A 22,227-nucleotide genomic window follows, 5' to 3' on the forward strand; every position below is an offset into this window, starting at 1 on the left:
ATTGCAGTTAAAAAAAAAAAAAAAAAGGAATGATTTTATTAAGATATAACTGACTTACAATAAGTTAACCATATTTAAAGTATAAAATTTGTTCAAGTTCCGATATATGCATACATCCACAATATCATCATCACAATCGAGAAAATGAACATAATAATCACTCCCAAAGATTCTCAGGGTCCTTTGTAATTCCTCCCTCCTGGCCCTCCTCCCTGTCCACTGGTAACCACTGCTCTACTTTCTGGAAAAAATCGTAGTTTGTATTCCCTAGAATTTTACTATGAAGGGAATCATACGGCATGTACACTTGTCTGATACACACATATATACATCTTTTACTCACCACAATACAACCACTCACGTTGCTGCATATATCAATAGTTCATTCTTTTTTTTTTTTTTTATTGCTGAGTGGTATTGTAGGGATATGCCAGTTTGGGTAACCGATCCTCCCAGTGAGGAGCACACAAGTTGTTTCTAGTTTTTGGCTTAATAAATAAAGCTGCTATGAGTATTTGTGTACAGGTCGTTGTATGAATACGTTTTCATTTGTCTTGGGTAAATACACGGAGTGGAATGGCTGGACCACACAGTAGGTGTATGTTTAACTCTTAAATAAACTGTTAAATTGTGTTCCAAACTTTCTGCAACATTTTACCCTCTGATCAGCCCTTGTATAGGGAGCTGCAGTTCTTCCACATTCTCACCAACATTTGGTATGGGCAGTCTTCTAAACTTTAGCCATTCTAATAGAAATGTAATGATACGTCATTTCAGTTTCATTTGTACTTTCCTAATAACCAATTGTGATGGACATCTTTCCATGTGCTTATTTGACATCTCCGTATCTTCTTTGGTGAAGTGTTCTGTACAAATCTTTTGCCTATATCTAAATTGAATTGTTTCCTTAATACCGAGTTTTGAGATTTCCTTTACATATCAGGTAAATGTTTTATTTACAAAGATTTTCTCTCAGGCTGTGGTTTATCTTTTTATTCTATTAACTATTTTCAAAGAGAAGAAGTTTTCCATTTTGATAAAGTTTAATTTCTTTAATGGATTGTGCTTTTGGTCTTATATCTAAGAAATCTTTTGCTTTCCTCATGGTCACACAAAGCTTTTTTCTCCTACACTTTCCTCTACACGTTTAACAGTTTAATGTTTTACATTTAGGTCTTTAAACCATTTTTAGTTAATTTTGTATGAGATGCAAGATATGGATCAAGTTCTTTTTTCTTTTTTTTTACATATGGAGATCCAACTGTTCCAGTACCATCTGTTGAACAGACTAACCTTTTCCCACTGATCTGACTTTGTGCTTTTGTTAAATATCAGTTATCCATATTTACATGAGTCTATTTCTGGATTCTTAATTCTACTCCATTGATTTGTCTATCTTCATGTCAGTACCTCACTGTCTCAAGTACTGCAACTTTGGAATAAGCTTTGAAAGCAGGTAGTGTTGGTCCTCCAACTTTGTTCTTCTTTTCCAAAGTTGTTTTGGCTATTTTAGATTCTTTGCATTTTGACTGGTCAATTTCTACAAAAAAAGAAAAATGCTTGCTGAAATTTTGGTTGGGACTTAATTGAACCTATAGATTTAGCAAAAACTGACAATTTAACAATATTAAGTCTTCTAATCCAAAAATGGAGTATATTACTTCATTTATTTAGGCCTCCTTTAATTTCTCTCATCAATGTCTTACAATAACATAACTTGTACAGTGTACAAGTCTTTCATATCTTTTGCCATATTTATCCATGAGTACTTAATATTTCTTGATGCTAATGTAAATTACATTGCTTTTTAATTTTCAATTTGACTGCTTCTTGCAATATATAATAATTGATTTTTGAATACTGATCTTGAACCCTGGAACCTTGACAAAAGTGAGGACACCATAAGGTTTTCTACATAAATGATCATGTCATCTGTCATCAAGACAGTTTTATTTACTCCTCTCTAATTCTAGATACATTTTGTTTCTTTTTCTTGCCGTATTACCTGGCTACAACCTCCAGTATGATACTGAATACAAGTGTGGATAGCAGAGCTTCTTGCAAAGACATATTAAAGACAAAGCCAATCCTTCTGTTTGTCTCCATTAAAGAAGAAAAAATTTCAGTAACTACTGGATGAACAAAAAAATAAATGAATGATGAGATTTTGGGAAACAGTCAAAAACTACTTCTTAAATGCTACAGAAAGAAAAAAATTAGCCACCTGCTGAGCATAACAAAATAGTGGAAAAGTTAATAATATTATCTGATAAGACCATGTAATCAGAACTCAATTGAAAGAAGAATGGGAAAGCCAATTAAAGTCATTTAATTGACTGTTCACACATTTTACCTTTTTTTTTTCTTTTTTTTTAAAGCCTGGCTAAGCAGTGTTTCCATAAGCACAGCACTTACTGTGCTGTTCTAACACTGAAGGACCAAAAGGAAATTTGCAACTTCTGAAAGAATTACTTAAAATACTTCATGCAAATTTTAAAGATGGTATTTCATGAGAAACAACAATTTTGTAAACTGACAAATCCCAAAGTGGAAAACATTCTCACTGAAGTCTTTACTCATCTCTTAGTTTTGAAATATAATGAGGATTTTCCACTACTCATCTTACTTAATTTCTCCACAGTGCTTAAAATAATAACTATTTCTACCATCTTTGATGCTTTTCCTATCCACTGGCTTCCACAGCATTAGTCACTCTTGGTTCTCCTGCTGCCTTTTAGATTATTTCTTCTTGGTCTCCTTCCCTGATCCTAGGTCTCTGTCATTAGTGTCCTCTTTGGTCTAAGTCTGTGATTTTACTCATTAACACATTTGAAGAGTTAAAACTCTATTTACTTCATGATGACTCTTAAATTTATATCCCAATCCATGATCTGATGACATGTGGGAGTCATGGATGAAACAGTCCTTTCTTTCACCCTTACTCATCTAATAAATCACTAAATCCTGGGTTTTTACACCCAAGTAACTCATCTTTTCTCCAAATTCCACTGATATATTCAGATACTTTTTTCTTTCTTTCTTTTTTTTTTTGGCCTAGACCGGGATTGGAAAACTTCTGCAAAGGGCCCTACAGTAAACAATAAATATTTTAGGCTCCTTATATTAACATTATAAGAAAATGTCACCAGGCGGGCTTGAAGGCACTTGGAACAGTGCTATACCGGAGGCAGGACAACATGAATATTGATCAGGAGGTTGCCGTCTCCTTTCAGGTAGAAGATGATGGTGGCATGAACTAAAGTAGAGGCAGTGGGACTAAAGACACAGGCGTAGAGCTGGACAATGGTGAGCACACAGAACTGATGCACTGTGGTGAGAGGTGGGGCAGCGCTAGTACCCAAGGAGGCCCCCTTGGTTTCTGGTTTAGGCACCTGGGGCAGCAGCGGTCCCATTTACTAAGACAGGGAATACAAAAACCTGTTTGGGAGTGAGTGGGGGAGGAGGACATGAGTGGTTCTGTTTTTAAAACGCTGAACTTCAGGGGGCTATAAGACATGTAAGCAGAGATGTCTGATCTGCAGTCCGACACGCAGGTCTGAACACGCAGGAATGATGATAATAATAGCTAGCACTTACTGAGTATTTATCGCATGTCAGGTAAGGTTTTAAGCATTTTACACGTTTCCACTAACTTCATCCTTCCAACAACCCTACAAGGTGGGTACTATCATTATCCCCGTCTTATAGAAGATGAAATTAAAGCACAGAGAGGCTACATAACTTGCATGAAATAATGATTTGTTAACTGGTAGAGCTGGGATTAGAACATACGTCAACTGAATCTCAAACCTGTGTTTTCAAACATTAAACGTTACTGCCTCTCCACACATATATTTGGGAGTGTTGTTGAAAACACAGGAATGAAAAAGTACAGAATGAAAGAAGAGGGCGGAGGATTTGGGAACAATAACACTCAAAGGATGAGCAGAGAAAGAGGGAACTGCAAAGGAGATGGGGAAGGCCTAGCTAGAAGCAGAAGAAAAACTAGGCAGAAGGTAAATTTCAAAGAAGCCAAGACAAAGTGTTTCAAGGAAGAAGTGATAACTGTGTTTAAGGCTTAGGGAAACTAGAGATGATCAGCAGTCTGAGGGTGAGCAGCTATTGTTGCCATACTGGGATCTGAACCAGACTGGAGTAATTTTAGGTGTATGCAAAATGGAGATGGTGGGCAGAGAACAGAGATTTCACTAAAAAATTTTGGTTGTAAAGGGGAAGAGAGATAAGTAGAAGCTTTATCAAGTTTAAAAGTTGATGCGTTAGGTCCAGAAAAATGGGAGATAAGAAAGAGCGTAGTGCTTGCTGAAGAGAAGTCTCTGGGAAATGGAAAATACACCGTGTAGACAGGACTGTAGGCTCAGGAATTAAAATGCCTAGATTTAAATGCAGCCTTTGTTACTTACTAGTTGCTTACCTTGCAGAAGCTATTTAATCTCTCTAAGCATCAATTTCCTTGCTATAAAATGGGAGTAACAGTACTATCTACTTCATAAACACATTATAATAAGGCTTCAACAAAACAATGCAAGGGAAGAACTGGCACAGTAAGTGCTTGGAAAACACTGGCTATGGAAAAACTGGAGCTCACCCTGAGCAAGGGCAGAAAAATGCCCAGATGAACAAAGAGCACAGAGGCAAGGACTGAGGGGCCAAAGGCTTATGAGAGTTGCCTGCAAAGATACTGGAGTTACATGGGACCAAAACATTAGGACCACGACTTGAGAGCACTTAAAAAGGAAGGGTAAACAGAGAAATTAGCAGTCACAATGATGATAGCAAGAACCGAGATGATGAAATATATCTTAATATGCAAGTATGTAGTACACTTAAATTCAAGATTTAACTAAAGAGAAAAATACCGTACCTTTGAACGAAACGTTGGATGAACAAAATAAACAGCCTTCAAATTCCTCTTGTACCTGATTCAAAATTTTTAAAAAAGGGTCAGTATAAGCCATGCCTAAAACCAGTCACCATTATGAACAAGTGATTCTTTTTCTAGGTGTTCAACAGCAGGGAAACATATGAATTTACTTTGATACAAAATAAGGTAGAGTGAAGAAAGGCCTTCTATTATTAAAATATCCAATCTATGTATGATAAAAATCTTTGTTACATGAAATATCCTTTCACAAAATACACAGCAATGTCTGCTACTGTTTCATATTAGGAAAGAAAGAAGCTGTTTTCCCCCTTCATAATTTGTGAAAATAACTAACTTGATATCAACAACATCGTAGAGTTTCTTCAGGAAGTCAGAGTCCAGGTGATTGTATTCGCTGGTCAGTGTGTGAAAATACACTAATACATACTCCTTCACAGCAATGTGATCCATTACATGGATAAAATATAAGAGAGCCTAAAAGAAAAAAGAATGAATAAAGGTAAAGACCATTTTGCACAGTAATCTGTATTTCACAGAGGCCAAGAGAGAAAAACCCAGACGGTTAATCTAATCTCTGCCCCAGGCGTCGCAGACAGACATTTCAGACTAATGAGTATCTCTTTCAAAAGACCTTCAGGCAAGTGAATCACGCCGGTGTTTAACTGCTCTCGAAACACTAGAGTATGATCCCTTTGTGTCTGTTTCTAAGTGTGGAGAACAACCAGTCTCCATCCTCTCAAACGACTCTTCATATACTCAAAAGAGTGCTTCAGTCAACTACGAGGTTTTCCCTCTCTAGGATAATGACAACAAAATCATTAGAAGTAGAATTTCTAGACTCTTAATCATTCTTGAAAATTCTGCTTTAAGTCAGTGGAAGTCTTTGCAATTTCTACTGAGGATGGACTCATGGCTGTCATGTAACCAAGAATTTCTATAAAAGGACACTGTAAGTGATGGCTCACTTTGAGGGCTAATATTCTTAGCATCTTTTATGTTGAGCTGAATGAGGAAAATGCGAACAGGTTTGGTGAGTAGATGGGAATGGACTGGACAGCACTTCTAGGGCTCTGACTCAAATTTAATGGAACCCGGATCACTTAGAGATTATCCCATTACAAGAACAGATTTAAGAGAGACATTAAACACAAAGCAGAGATACAATATGGGCAGGGCCAGCATGACCCAATAGTGCAGTATAAACAATGACAAAGAGGTAGCTAAGAGGTAACAGCTATCAAACAGGCTATTTCCCAATTCTTCCTCAGGGGAGTCCTTGGCATTAATATGAATGAACGAACATGGATTAGGATTCATCTGCTAACAAAGCAGAACAGAGGTGGGCACTAAGAGAACACAGTATCTTCCCAGTTGTTACCTGGTTTGGACCTCATAATGTATCTCATTACTTTATGTGAAATGATGAACATGCAGAACACCATGCAGTTACATACCAAAATCAAATGCAGAGATTTATGCTTCTATTGGTATTAATCACATTATTAATGCTGATAATGAATGCCACACGGATTATCAGCCGAGTTTCTCCTGTGTGTCTGTGTATTTTGATGATTATTTCTGCTCTTACTAGACTGTTTCTGGTCCCATATCTATCCACTCTCCACCTCCTCCACAGGGCAATTAAGATGCCTATTTTCAGCTTCAAATTCCTCACTTACATCTTTTTCATTATAAAGAAGCATAGCCACATGACAGAAAAATGTAGAAAACAAATTCTCCCTAAAACCATGAAATCCATTTTGAGATACTGACTTCCAGTTTTTATTTTAATGCTTAAACTCTCTGCCCCTCAATCCTGCACAAGGTCAGTGTACATACAATTTAATGTATCACTTTGTCTCCTACTGATATTACATCATAAACATTTCTCTATAGTATCTGCCTCTATCACCATGATTTCTAAGAGTCACAGAACATTCCATTTGTGGAAGCACAATAATTACCTGTTAGGAATTTAAGTTATAATTTTCTGTAACAAATAAGCCTGTGAATAACATGCCAGGTCTAATGCTTTCACAATTTTTTTTACCCAAACACCAGTGACCAGGAGACTAAGAGCTTAGCCAGATGCAATTACCCACTTTTGCACAACAGTGTTTTATCTTAAAGTTGTGTGTAATTTTTACACTTTTGAATACACATTGTTTTTCCTATGGCTAACATTTATTAAAGCGATCCTCCTCCTTTGTAATCAGTTTCTAATAAAACTGATGCTCTAGGAAGAGCTACATATTAATCCTGTGCATTCAACTGCCCCTTCCCAAGTGATCCAATTTGGGTAGTTTCAGGGCCTACAGCTATTTCCATACCTAGTACAAATACCTTTAGTACAAATTCTCAGGAACGGAATTACTGAGTCAATGGGGGTGACTACTTTTACAGTTTCAATTCATCTTTGATGACAATGATTACTATTTAAAAGTGACGGCTAATTTTGAGGGTAAAAAAAGATACCTCCTTTTAATTCGCTTTTTTCAACTATTAATCATGTTGAACATCTTCTTATTTTATTTACCAGTGGTACCATTTCTTCTTTTATGAATCATCTATGTCTGTCCTTTACCTCCAAATGAAGGGATTAAGAAATTATGACACCTGTTAACTACATCTCTGGTTTCATCTCTTCAGATAGATACACGAGAGTTAATATCTCTTTTTCCAAGAAAGGCAGAATTTGATTATTAGTACAGTTGTGATATAGAATGATTCTAACTAAAAACTTGCCAGTTATGTCATCTCCATAACAAAGCAGCTGCATGTCTGGAAATCACATTCCAGCATTTCAGGATTTCTGCTTCTTCCAGGGAGCAAACCAAGCCCCTAACTTACTGAAATGATGTGTGCCAACTTGCAGAGCCACAGCTGCCACTCCATCACAGACACACAGTTCTGCCTCATCTCATATTCTAAGCCCTGGTTCCAAATTCACATCCTACTTCTTTTCTTAAATCAACATTATTTAGGAAACAAAGCCTTTTTATGGCTTACCTTGTCCATATCTATTAGTGTTACAGGAATGTTTCTTCCAACTACCACCATTACCGTGCGACCACAGTTATCGACACCTACAAACAGGAAAGGGAATCAGCATCCAGAAACTTTATTCCAAGAGTATTGTTTGTCCTGGGCTCTGACCTTATAAAAATATTCCAAACAAATGTAAAAGATTGCAAACCAGGAACATAAGTTGATCAAATTTCATCTTCAGATTTCTTTTACTATGTGGCAAACATCACTTTTTTTGAGCTTCATAAAGTTTTGATGACTGTCCTTACTTTTAAGATGAGGCCTCTTACAGGTTTTAAATCAGGACAGCCAAAGGTAAGGTTGCAGGACAAAGACCTTTCTAGAAACAGCTTTTTGTTTAAGCTAACTACAACTTTCAATAAACCCAGGAAAAACTAAAAGGAACTCAAATCTGAAAATTAACAAGTACTGTCTGGAAAAGAAATATAAAGGGGGATCTGATAACTTTCACTGTCTCCATGATACATTTATGTAAGGTTTGAATTCTGCATAGCAAGATTATAGAATTTTTAAAAGTAGAAGAAATTTTAAACGATAAGAAAAAGGACATTAAGAAGAAATGAGGCTGACCAATGTATGACGATTAGCTGAAAATTTTATAGGTTGATGTTATTTTTAAGATCTTGATGGTTGAGTAAAAACTACTTTCATTAGTACAAAAACATTTTATTCATAGATAAAACGGACAAAATCAGAGAAAAATGAAGTTTCTAAAAGCATGGTCTTTAATCAGTAAAACAGTAAGTCACCACATCCTTAAACTCACCTGTTTGGTATAAGGCTTTTAGAGAAGCAATATCAGATAGGTCCTCAGATCGTGCTTGGCATAACCAGCGATTGTAACTAGAGAAATAAAGGATAGTATGATTATAATAAACCCCTGTAAATTAAATTTATAAATAGAACCTGACTTTATCTTTCTCTGTTCCTAAAGAACAGAGTTTTATCATAATGAGGAAGAAGTTAAAGAGGCTGTTACACTATGCAGAATCTCTACTTTGTGTTACTGATTAAAAAAACCCACAAACGAGTTACTGAGAAAGCAAAGTGTTTATACTAGACAGTTAAAAAAAAATCTTTTAAGAGCAAATGAAGACTATTCAGATAATTGGCTAAGATACCAAGTACTCAAAGTGACACTGTTTTTAAATACTATTATCTTCCTTTATTAAACAAAAATGCAAAGAAAGCCTAAAGCAACAGTAGTTCTCCACAACAGATGTTCACTCACTGAACAAAGACTTACTGAGTGCTTGCTACACGAGAGGTATTGAGAATACTTTAGTCAACAGAAACTGCCAGTCCCTCAGGAGTTTACTTTTCGGAAGAAAAGCAGGTAAGTATTGTACATGTTATGCTGGAGCACAAAGAAAGCAGGTAATTTTTTCTGGGAAGTCCAGGCTTTTTAATGATTGGCTAATCAAACTAGCCCTGACAGCCCATGTATCAACTCATAGAGATTACAGTTTGGCTTCGGCTAAGAGGATGTTAAAACTGGAAGAAACGTGAAAGGTCTCAGAGAGCAGAAGTGACCTGCAAAAGGTCAAATTAATCTCAGAGTTAGCAGCCAGTTAACGGTGGAGCTGAATTTGAAGTTGCACTCAGATCTCAGATTGCCGGGAAAGGTCAGCACTTTTTCTACTATTTCACATTTACTTTCTTGAACTTCAAACTGCCACTTTTTTTTTATTGTGAAAAAAGTTTTCAAGGTACCTAAATGCATGAGAAGCAACTCTGACGCATCTAGGTCACATATGGCAACAGCACAAAACATAAAAAAACTAAACCAGGAGAGAGGATACTTGGGTTCCAATCCTACCACTTTCTGTGCAACCTTAGTAAAAGCGTTTCACCTCTATGGACCTCAGTTTCCTCATCTGCAAAATGGTGTTTATGTAGGCCATCTTTCAGCTGTAAAGCACAATCACACAACGAAGGAAGTCTATTAATATGGACTGTAAGCAATAAGTTATATGCCCACTAGTTTCATGGAAATTGTTATTGTTTGTTAAAAAAACACACACACAGTATTGCATGGTTCTATAGTTTGCCGTTTTAAATTTAGAAATGTGCCCACTTATACAAACTGAATTAAAAGACAACAGCTTTTAATTTTAGTTTAAAAAATAATCTGCAAGTCAAGAAAGGATGTATGTTTATTGTAGTTCTCCCTATTCATACGTACTATTCCACACAGAGTACTATTTTCACACAGAGTCATTTCCTAGGTTATTTACACGAACTCCCCAATTGTCCTGCTCTCTAATTGTTTTATGATTAAGTCATCTCCACATCAAGACTAAATAGAATAACATGTCTTAAATATCTTACGAGCATCACAAGTCATAGCACAAAACATGTAACAGGAATCCAGTAAAAACACCTGTTAATTTCTATACTCTATTCGTGTACTCATCAGCTCATTTTCAAAGATTTACTGCATAAATGCAATGCCTGCATCACAGCAGGAACTCAAATCTTTGCTGAATTAAATAATAAACATGAGAATTACTCAAGGTATTTTGGAGTCCTGAGAAGAAGAATGAAAGGCCCTGGGCATCAGAGTTTAAGGCTGAATATACGAGATAGACATATTAAAAGACAATTAATGTTGCAACAAGACAGAATGAGACAAACAATCCAGCAGATGTCTAAACACTCTACCAATCAAGTCTGTATACTGAAAGGGGGTAGGGGTCAAGCTGGGGGTGGCAGGGAGGCAAGGCCCAGACCTGCTGTAGAACTAACCGCTGGCTTCTTCGTATCACAAGAATTCTTCTCTGTTAGACCCCAGGATAGGGACGATGTCTTAGCTGTTTCTATATTTCTAGCAAATCTCTAGAGTAATTCCTAATACTCAGTTAACTACGTGTTTCTATAAAGAAAACAATTTTTAAACAGGAACTCAGATGCACAAAATAGAATTAACCACCCTTGGTTCAGAACACTCTCTTCACTGGTACATGTGTGGTTCTCGTTAAAAACTAACCATCTAATGAGTTATTTTTAATGGAGTAAGAAGCACTCTGAAACCTGCCCAAAACAAAAGTCAGCACCGTCACAAAAACGTACATCTAACACATGGTCACTTCCCTCCAATGCTAGCTAGACCCTGACTCTCCTCACACATCATCTGGGATCTCAAGTTCATCATTTTCCTCCTTTCCTTTTTACATCATTTTAATTCATCTGTATGTACCCCTAAAAAGTGTTTTAGCTGTTTTTAACGATTCAAAAAAGAAAAAAGCTTATCATGCTGTACATAATCTTTTGGGTCTTACTTTTTTTTAACTTATTATATTGCTAGCATTCATCTATATTGTTGGGTGTCAATGTTGTTCATCTTTTTTTGACTACTCTATATCATGTGTTTATACTATATAAAAAGTATAGTTTTCACCTACTCTTGTACTGACAGGCACTTCAGCTGTTCCCAGGCTTTTGCTACTGTGAACAGTGCTATGATCAACTTATTTTACATTATCTCCAGGTATATGTGTGTATGATTTCTCTTGGGTAGGCACGTAGGAGTGGAAGTACTATTTTACAGGGTATGCTCAGTTTTAACAGATAAGGCCAAATCTCTTTTCCACAGTCTTGAACTAACTTATACTTCTATAAGCAATGAATAGGAGATCCTATGAATCCATGTCCTTGTCAGCGCTTAGTATCAGCAGGTGTTTCAACCTTTGCCAATCAATTGGATTTGAAAATGTATTTCATTTCTGTGGTTGCTAATGATGCTGAGATCCTGTTCATAGCATTTGCCCATTTTTCTATTGGGCTGTTTGTTCTTTTCTCACTTATATGTAGGATTTCTTTTTACATTCTTGATACTAATCACTTGCCAGTTGTGTGTATTGTAAATACTCCTATTTCGCAACTTGCTTTTCACTTTCTTTAAGTGTAATTGCTCCATTTTCTAAAGCTCTTTATTTTAATACAGTCAAAACCATTTTTTCTCTTATAGTCAATGCTTTTAATATCTTGTTTAAGAAACCTATCTTTTCTCCAAGTTATGAAAGATACTTAATCTATAACTTTTTCCATGAATTTTAATTTTTTTTTAAATTTAAGTCCTTAATCCAACTAAAATTAATTTTAGCCCATGGTGTGAACTCTGAAATAGTGTAAAGTCTAAAATGTCTTTAACCTTGATCTGTGATTAATAACTTGAGATCCCAGGACAGGCAAAATCCATATGAACATGTTTATGGGAGAAGGTTTATGCTTACATCAGACCCTTAAAGGCTTTATAATTTAAAAAAGGTTTAAAATTACTGCTGAGACACTGGTACTGTTCCAGTTTCTAAGGACCCTGAGATGAATTCCATTGCAATAACTCACAACTGCAATCTTCATCTGGTTTCTTGTTTTAATTAAGTGTCCCCCATTCCCACTATAGATTGTGTAAATTTGATTTGATTATTTACTCAAGTTTTCTTTTCTTTTAAGTCAGTATTTGGAAGGAGGAAATAAAACCAAAGGTGCCAGCTTTATCTCCTCATCCAATAGAGAAACTATGCTTTCCCTGTTTCCCTCATCTATTCAAAGAAGATTTTAAATCTTCTGTTTTATCTCTGATAAACTGCACCTCACTTTTTGCTGTCGTTTCTGCGTTTTATTTCAATGAAGATGTACTCTTTCATTCTAATCCAACAATCAAAAGCTTAAAAAACCCGCAAAATAGTTTATTATTTTCCTACAGCTTATTCCAAATAAACACATTTCTATTACTTGATGAGTAAAATATAATAATCATGAGTGAGCAGTCACACAAAATATATCATAATGGCAGCAAAAGTAGCCACTACAAGCTCACAAGGCAGAAATATTGAGCAGATAATTTCTCAATAGGCTGCAGTCAACTAATGTTGGATGCTGTCCTCACAAATCTAATACCAGGCAATTTCTTCTAGTCAATAAATTATCCATCTGCACAGCTGCAAGTTGAATGATGAAAACTTAAGCTAAATTACTCTTAAAAGTCCAGTAATTAATCCATTTGTGTACAACCAAGGAAAATTTCAGCTTTGGAATTAACAGAAGCTTTTCCTGACTTTATGCAACTGTCCCACACTGGACTTGGATAAAACCCTTGTTATATACTGTTATTGTACCTGTAATTTAAATAGATCTTTCATATAATAATTAGTTAAACGTTCCTCTCCTCTGCAAGACCCTATGATCCACAAGGCCTGGGACTGTATCTGCCCTGCATGTCACTTTCTTATGTTTCTAGCTCAACACTTGGCACATTAGTAAGGGCTCAACAAATATTTAATAATGAATCAGATAAAGTTTTTTACTGTGAGAAATGACATAAGAGTTACAGGCAGTTGGATCTTAAGCCAACCAAGGAACACTAACGACAAAGAAAAAAGCTATTATAAGATAATTTTAAGAGTTTTAAAAGCTGTATCTTTGAAAAGAGTATTTAGATTGCTTGCTAATTTTTGTAAGTAAGCCAATTTCTATCTTATGATACACCCAAAGTAGTGTCACAACTGGATGGAGGACCTGGAAACATTAATCATGAGTTAGACAATATGCCTATAATTATTTTAGATATTAAAAAGAATTATTACACAGAGACAAGGCAATGCTATGAAAGGAGTGCTCTAACCCTATAGCCAATCCATGTGACCATTAGTTTTGTTACTGAAGAAGAACTGAAGACTTTCAAAAAGATACTACTTCCTTAAGACCTACTTAAGTCCTAAGAGATACAAAAACCAGACTCAATGTGTATAAATAGAGCCTGATTTAGAAAGAGTAAGAGAAACAAAACTTAAAAACTACAACCTTCAGTCTTAAACATTTAGCACATAGCAGATGTATGTATGTAAGCAGATGACTTACAGCTCAGTTATAGTAAACTCCCAATCAGTCATCAGTTCTCAAACTTTTGAGTCTCTGTTTATGTTTATGTCAATCATACCTACCAATATTTACCACATTAGGAATAAACAGAAAAAAATTTTTTAATATCAATTTGGAAACAATGAAAATCTATTATGTGACATAAATAACTTTTCATTAACAAAGCTATATTGAGGGAGAAGAGTTACACTATTACATTTCTGCAAATCTCTTTAATTTCCACTAGATTCTCACATCTAGTCTGTATTTAACCTACTGCAATATCACACGTGAAGCAGTCTCTGGAAAACTCCACTGAACAATGTGAGAATGAGAATAAAAAGGGCAAATAAGTCTTAGTAAGATTATAAAAATAATTTTGGCTTCACAGGCTCCCTGAAAGGGTCTAGGTTCCCCGGGCCACACTTTTGACCTGCTGTTATTACTCTGAAGTAATCTGACAATCTTTTGTTTCAGATGTAACTCATCCCTCAAGGGAACTTAGTGGTAGAGGTACGAAGCCTCTGTTTCTTGGTTCAGGCTTGGGGAGTGACAGGCTGTGCTCTCCCTCAAGCCTGCAGCTATGTGTTGGCTGGATGTGCACGACAACCAGAGCACACCGTACAGAAATCCACCCTGACATGTGAAGGCAGTGCGGCTCACTCATGAAGTGCCAGTCAAGAGGGACCACCTTATTTACCTGTATATTTCAGTTCTAGAATATTATCCTGTACAGAGTAAATATCCAACGTTTCTTGAACTGAATGGAAACTGTCAACTGTGTGACTCATTTGAATCTCAAGATCATGGCCTTCTACCAACGAGAAGGACACACTGTACTCACATTCCTTCCTAGAACCTATCCCTTTACTGAGGACCCTTTTCCAGAAAGCATGGACTCAGTGAATATAGCTTCATTCTAATAGTGGCTTGAATTAGTCATTATTAACTAAAACAAATCTCCTTATTAAAAGGAGACAGAGAGACACAGACATACAAGTATCCAGTCCAAACATACACGTAAAAAATTCCATTTTATCTGTATCACTCATGGAGCAATGAAAAAGGCATGTGTGTGTGTGTGTGTACACGTGTGTGTGTGTGGGGGGGAGAGACAGAGAGAAGGGGAGAGGAAGAGAGAGACAAGAGAGATAAAGAGAGAACCAGGGAACTGATTTGAGAAATATGACAACAGTGTAGCTCCTGTATACGAATACAAAACTCGTCTGGTCCTTTCCCAGCTTCTCTGAAGTTGAGTTGTGTGGGTGGGCTGAAGGCAGTGGTAGAGAAGGAAGATGAGCTGCTGCGGTGGCCACCTTGAAGGCTCTTCCTCAATTAGCTGTAACTCTGGGCAAGCCACTCTTGGGGATCAATTCACCCTTCTGTAAATTAAAGGGATCAGACCAGATCAGGTACAAAAGAATCACCTAAGAAACCTTAGAAGGCAGATTCCTGAGCCCTTCCCATACAGCGTCTGACTCAGGAAGTACGGTGTGGGGCCTATGAATCTTAGCAAGCATCTCCGGTGATGCTAATCCTTACAGACTGCACAGACCACTTCAGAAAGCTCTATCAGATGATTACTACAATTCCTTTCAACAATAAAGCACTGCTGACAGACCACGGACCAGTGGCTCTCAAAGTGTGGTCCACAGTCCCACGACTATTTCAGGGGATGTGCAAGGTCAAAATTATTTTCATAACAATACCGAAACCTCGTTTGCTTTTTCACTGTGTTGAAGTTTGCACTGATGGTGCAAAAACAACAGTCGGGTGAAACAACTACTGCCGTAGCACGAATCAAGGTGGATGCACAGGCTGTGCTGGTGGCCACTGTGTTCTTCCTCGTCAGAATGCTCACAGAAGAAATAAAAGCCAGTTTTAGTTAGGAACATCTCTGATGAGGAAGTAAAAATTATTAATTTTATTAAATCAACCCTTGGGAATACATCTTTTTAAAAGTAACCCATCACAAAATGGGAAGACCACACAAAACTCTTCTGCAGACTGAAGCACGAGGCTGTCTTGAAGGAAAGCATTACATGTCTGACTTGCAGGCTGCACTAGCTGCTTCTTTTCATGCAACACCCCGTTTTTCTTCAACTAATGACTGGCAGACAAGTTGTGATTATTCAGTATGAGTATTTGGCAGAAGTTTTCTCAAAAATAAATAAAGTGACCCTGTCATTTCAAGGAAACAATCAACAGCATTTGTTATCAATGATAAAACTTGAGCTTTAAAAAGCTATATATAATTTTGGAAAATTTGTATCCATCACCAGAAGCTAAGAAGTTTATAATACTTAAGGACCTTTCTGATGAGATCAGTGGTCAAATATAATTTTTTGATATTGTGTAACATAATGTGTCAATATTTGGAACACCTGAATAATTCAGTGAGTCAGGATTTTCCAGAAGACCAATGCATCATGTTATAAAATCATGCTATTAATTCCTATTATAAAATACACTCGAAGGGCAGGGTAGAACACCACAAAAATTCATAGATATGGTTTGAGATTCCATATTACAACTGCACATTATAAAACTACCACTTATTAAGTTATGGTATAATATCAAAGAATATCCCCAAGTACTTGAAAAGGCCATAAAATACTCCTCACTTTTCCAATTATGTGACTGTGTGAGGTCAGATTTTCTTCATATAGTTTACCCAAAACAACATATTGCAACATTTTGAATGCTGATATGAGAATCCAGCTGTGTTCTATTAAGTCAAACATTAAAATATCTGCAAAAATGTAAAACAGTGCCATTTCTCACTAATCTAAAAAATGGCAATTTTTCATGAAAACATAATGGGCTATTTTTAAATGAATTAATAAATAATTTATCATATGATAAATATTGGTAGGTATGAGCCATGTAAAAACAAAAGCTCTTTGGCACTGTCCGTAATTTTTAAGCATGCAAAGGGGACCTGAGACCAAACAGTTTGAGAACCACTGCCCTCCCTAGTTGAAGAGAGATACCTAAACCTAGCAGCGCATGAATCATGATGTGAAAAAGTCTTAAAATGTATTAGTTGCCAAAGTCCCAGTCATGGGAGGGGAAGCCCAGTCACTGTGTTTAAAAAAAATGTTTGCCAGATGATTCTTACACATGGCCAAGTTTAGAAACCACTGAAACAAATCATTTGCTTGTGCTTGCCTTTGGAAAAACTGTTCATTGGTGCCCCCTAGTGGCTAATTTGCTTTTGTTTATAAAAATAAAAGAAGGAAGTGAAGAAGAGGGACTCAGGAGAAACAAAATTCTAATTCTGTAAGAGACTCCGAGATCATCTAGTCCAATTCCCAGTATATAGATGGAGACTGACAACCGCCGCACATCATTACAGTACAATGTGATAAATGCTAGGCTGTGCTTTGGTTAAGTACAGGGTGTAAGAAAAAGCATACAGGAGGAGGAATCGATCCCAGACTCTATTCCATCTATTCCAGCTTATCTCCAGAGAGACAAGTCTCCAGAGGCAATCACTTCTGATCTGACACCTACAGAATTAGTAGGAATTGAAGGATGAGAGTACTCCAGTCAAACGGAAGAAGTACCAAGGCTCAAAGGAAAAACAGACCATAATTTGCTCAGAATTAAAGAAAACAGTGGTGACCAATTTAAAGAGCTTGTTAAGTACCAGATGCTGTGCTAAGCTCATTATATTATCTTATTTAACATTCACAACAACCTTAGGAGATGTTACCCCTCCAAACAACCCTATAAGATAATGAATATTAACCAGTTACACTTTATGATTTTTCCTTTCCTTTAAATTGTTTTGAAAAGCAGCTAGCTTTCTGGACTGTTTGTTACTCCTTGGACAAGCTTACCCAGAAGTACAACAGCTGCTTTTCTTTATATTTCAAAAAAGATTTATTCAGAATTGCTTTAGAAAACACCTAAAAGAAACGGAGTGACTTTATAAGGTCCTTGGGACACATCAGGAAGAAATAGAGCTCTTTTAAAGTTCATAAAACCGTAGATCATGCTTTAATTACAAACACAGTAAAGCTAAGTGAAAACTTTGTAACTCGGCTCTTCCCTTTCCCTACTTTCTGCTTTTCGAACATAACCTCAACCCAGAGGCACTGCAATTGTAGTGGAAAGAGTAGGGGCTCTGAAATCAGATAAGCATCTGAATACCGACTTCGCCACATGTTAACTGTGACCACTGATAAATTAACTGAATTTCTGCATCTGCAATGTGGGGATAAGGTCCTCCTTCCTGGACCATCATGAAGAATAAATGAGAACACATTACACGTAGATCATCTAGCAGAGGTAGGCCCTTTTCTGTATCTCGTGTCTTTATGTGTCTGTCAGTGCAAAGGGGTCTGCCTTACTTTCTTTGATGCTGCTTCTGCAGGGCTGCCTCTGATAACTGTCCTTGAAGGATCAGTCTTCTTTGCTTATCGATATCTCCTTCCATTCGAGCAAAAGCATGAGAGCCAATGAAAGACAGATCAACTCCCAAGCCTTCATCCTCCTCTTCTTGGTTGTCTGTAACAAAAATGCTATCAATAGAGAGCTTATGGCAAAGCTTGACAGGAAACGCTACAAACAGACTGTGAATGCTGCAACAGGGATGAGTGACGGCACAAAAGTGCAAAAAACTGGGATTAAGGTTATTTTTTTGAGCACAGAAAACTGAAATCGGATTTGGGCATTTGAAGAACTGAAATAATGAGAGAAACCACCTGTCCATGTGCAATGGAAGTTTTAGGAAAACATGAAATCAAATCAAGGTGACCTAGGTGTAATCTTAGAAAGGAAAGAACAGAATATAATCATAAACAAAAAGATAGAAGCAATTATACTGAAGGTGGGTTTAAAGAGACGGATTACAGCACAGCATCCAATGAAAGAGAATTATAAAGAAAAATCATGTTTGGGATCATATATCCAGAAGTCTTTAAGGAGTGAGCACTTGATTGGTTGGCACATAACCTTCAGTCCTTTTGTCAGGTAACCCCCGAAGAAAGATGGGTGGACCAGCAGGGCAGAGAATGATCCACATTCACTAAAATATGTTTTGATTGTAAGTTAGCATTCCGATTTTCTATGCTGGTCATGCCTACATAATCATTCTGGTCCATATGAGTTACAGTTCTCAATACAACTTAACGTTGGCTTTCTGATTGATCCATATGAAATTCACTCTACGTTTGGCTAGCGGAAACCAGTCCCTTGGGAATGGATCATCTCTTTGTGTTTTCCCCACTGCCTTACCAGATCTGTTTAAAACAAACCAAAAAAAAATTTTTTTAAAGAAAGAAAACCAAACAAACAAAACCCTTGAACCATGAGGAGTTTCCCAAGGCAATGCCGCCACCTGAAGCCCTGCCTAGTGGGCCACCCAGCTGGGACTTCCTCACATCCATGTCACTGCTCCTTAAACTGTGACAGGCAAGAGCTTTGATGAGTCTGCTTTTAAAAAATACCCATAAATGAATCTGTACTCCCTCAAGCAAAGCTGATTTTACATCTATTTGAACAGATGCAATATCCTAACAGAGCTTCTATCTATGAGGCAATGATATCTTTCGAGACATAGATGCAAATCAAGCTCTCTTTGAGAGCGCTGGACAGAGGGGAACCTTTGGCTAATGAGTTAGTCTCACCCACTGCCCAGCACTGCCATCGCAACTGGTCTTGCTTTTCATCACTCCTTGTCATCCAAAATATATTTTATCCATGTAGGAAAAATTACATTCTGTTGTGGGGGTCACAACTGTGAGGATTTCCAAAGGATGCTGAGCACATTTCAAGGGTGCACTATCCCCACTGGAGGCTCCCGAAAAGTACCTGTGCCCCTCTCCAGCAAAGCTTGGTTCACAGACATTTTCAGATGCTAAATCATTTATCATTCCCTGCATTTAATTTAAATCTGAGTACTGGTGATAAAAAGGAGACGCGTAGCCCTCCGCAGGTTTTAACTTGATGCTCATCTAAAGGTGTTCATTAATAGAGAGCATCCCAGAGGTCAGGCTGAACTTCCTACTCCTTTGGTGGTTGGTGTTTATCAGTCCCTTGGCTTCCTCAAGAGGGAAATTAAGAAAAGGAGAACTCACCCTCCGGGGCACCAGGTTTCTCACTTATTCTAATCTGCCGTTCAGGTACCACAGGCTCCCCTTCTGCGTTTCCAATATCTGCAGGTAGGTATGGCAACGAGTGACTCTCCTCCTTCAACGACCTTGGGAAGTACAGAGGTAGCAGCTTCCGGTAAGTAGCCTGTGCGAGAAAAGCCAAACATTCTGTGAGAAATAAGGAAGTAATGAAGCAGGCGGCAGCAGCGCTCAGTACTGTTCCAGGCTGTGAAGACAGACTCCATCAAGAAAGAAGACCTTACCACTTCCAGGCTCAGAGCAGACGCTGCCTGGGACCCTCAATCAGTTCTCCTTAAGGATCAGGATATTACTGGTCAGTCAAGTTAACATAATCTCCCATCCTGGCAGTTCCAGGTCACTGAACCTGGAATGCGTAAGTCCTGCTCCGCTGTCCCCATCCCCTCCCTTCACCTCACTGATGATACTGGTCTCTCAAGATTCAGCTCAGGTGCTACTTCCTTAATCCTCAGTGTGCCATCCATCTGACCCAGTTTAGTTTTTTGAGATTAAAAAAAAAAAAAGTTCTTAACCCTTTGTGAAGGATTGCTGTCTCATGACTTTTATTCTTTCTTAGAGGTTTCCCAAATAACAAAGGCATATCTTATTTTTTAAAAATTAGAATAAAACTCATTCTATCTTGTAGTTTCCATATAGGCTGGTCCATTGGACCCATTCCTAAAGCCATGATACATCATAGACATTTAGTGCTCTTATTTTTCCTGTATCTTGAAGCATTTTGCTTTTCCATCATCCTAGAATTATTTTATCATTACTCATCAATTATCTCCAACTATACTAAAAAAGACTAAAACAGAATACTAAGAAACTAGATGAATGATGGACTTGGTTAGAAGGACAATGAAATCATTCCAGAAATCATTTCCATCAGTTTTCTTACTGTGTCACGTGCAACACTGTGTCATCTTTCATGTATATAAATATGTAAGGCATATAAGACTGGGACACTATCTTTGCAACCTTTTTAAAAAATTGAGATTCAATTCACAGACCATAAAGTTCACTCTTGTAAAGTATACAATTCAGTGGTTTTTAGTATAGTCACAAAATTGTGGAATCAACACCACTATCTAATTCCAGAATATTCCATCATCTCAAAAAGAAAATCTAAACTCATTAGCTAAGTCATTCTCCATCCCTCCCTCCCCCAGCTCCTGGTAACCACCAACCTTTCTGTCTGTATGGATTTGCCTATTCCGGGCATTTCATGAAAATAAAATACAGTATATAGTCTTTTGTGTTTAGCTTCTTTCTCTTAGCATAACATTTCCAAGGTTCACCCATCCTGTACAATGTATCAGTATTTCTTCTTTTTAACAGGTTAATAACATTCCACTGTATGCGTATACCACATTTTGTGTATTAGTCCATCAGCTGACAACATTTAGGTTGTTTCCACTTTTTGGCTATTATGAATAATGCTGATATGAATATTTGTGAGAAGTGTTTATGTGAACACATGTTTTCAACTGTATTCGGTATATACCTAAGAGTGGAATCTCTGTTTAATTTTGGAGGAACTGCCAGGCTGTTTTCCAAAGCAACTGCACAATTTTCCATTCTCACTGGCTATGTGTGAGGGTTCTGATCTCGACACCCTCACCAACTCCTGTTACTGCCTGTCTGTGTAATTACACACTAGTGGGTGTGAATTTGTATCTCGTGATTTTGATTTGCATTTCCCTAATGTTTAATGTGATGAAGCATCTTTTTCCCGTGCTTATGTCTTTTCTGAAGAAAGTCTGTTCAAAATTTTTGCCCATTTTTTAAGACTTTTTTTAAAAATAGCAGTTTAAGATTCACAACAAAACTGGGAAAAAGGTACAGAGACTTCACAGATCCCCAGAGCCCCCACAGATGCATAGCCTTACTATCAACAACCCCCACCGGAGTGGTACCTTTGTTACAACTGACAAACCTACACTGACACATCTAGTTACCCATAGTTTCTATTAGGATTCACTCTTGGTGTTGTACATTCTACAGGTCTGCACAAATGTACAATGACTGGTATCCATCATTATAGTACCATACAGAGCACTTTCACTGCCCTAACAATCCTCTGTGCTCTATTCACTGCTCCCTACCACCTCCAACCTCTGATCTTTTTAATGTCTTCATAATTTTGCCTTTTGTGGAATGTCACAGAGTTAGAATCATACAGGATGCAGCTCTTTCAGATTGGCTTTTTTCACTTACTAATATGCACTTAAGGTCCTTCTATATCTTTTTATGGCTTGATAGCTTCATTTCTTTTTAGTGTTGAATAATATT

General features: G+C 37.2%; 1 protein-coding gene across 6 annotated transcripts in view; it reads right to left on the reverse strand.

Moving 5' to 3' along the window:
* GDAP2 (ganglioside induced differentiation associated protein 2) overlaps nt 1-22,227 on the reverse strand; it is a 67,017-nt gene that overhangs the window by 19,065 nt on the left and 25,725 nt on the right. For 4 of the 6 annotated variants that reach the window (XR_012509201.1, XM_074370278.1, XM_074370279.1 and 1 more), the window contains 6 exons: nt 19,900-20,059; nt 18,172-18,328; nt 8,718-8,794; nt 7,913-7,989; nt 5,238-5,377; nt 4,883-4,937 (listed from right to left, as the gene is read on the reverse strand). Coding sequence is in view for 4 of the 6 variants with exons in the window: in XM_074370278.1 (XP_074226379.1) it covers nt 4,883-4,937; nt 5,238-5,377; nt 7,913-7,989; nt 8,718-8,794; nt 18,172-18,328; nt 19,900-20,059 (666 nt within the window). In the remaining 2 variants the exon portion in view is untranslated. Of the gene's footprint in view, nt 1-3; nt 1,541-4,882; nt 4,938-5,237; nt 5,378-7,912; nt 7,990-8,717; nt 8,795-18,171; nt 18,329-19,899; nt 20,060-22,227 lie in introns of those variants that run through there. The other 2 variants (XR_012509200.1, XM_074370280.1) reach the window with 2 other exon arrangements.

Source organism: Camelus bactrianus, chromosome 9, assembly GCF_048773025.1.
Source record: "Camelus bactrianus isolate YW-2024 breed Bactrian camel chromosome 9, ASM4877302v1, whole genome shotgun sequence".
Taxonomy (NCBI): Eukaryota; Metazoa; Chordata; class Mammalia; order Artiodactyla; family Camelidae; genus Camelus; species Camelus bactrianus.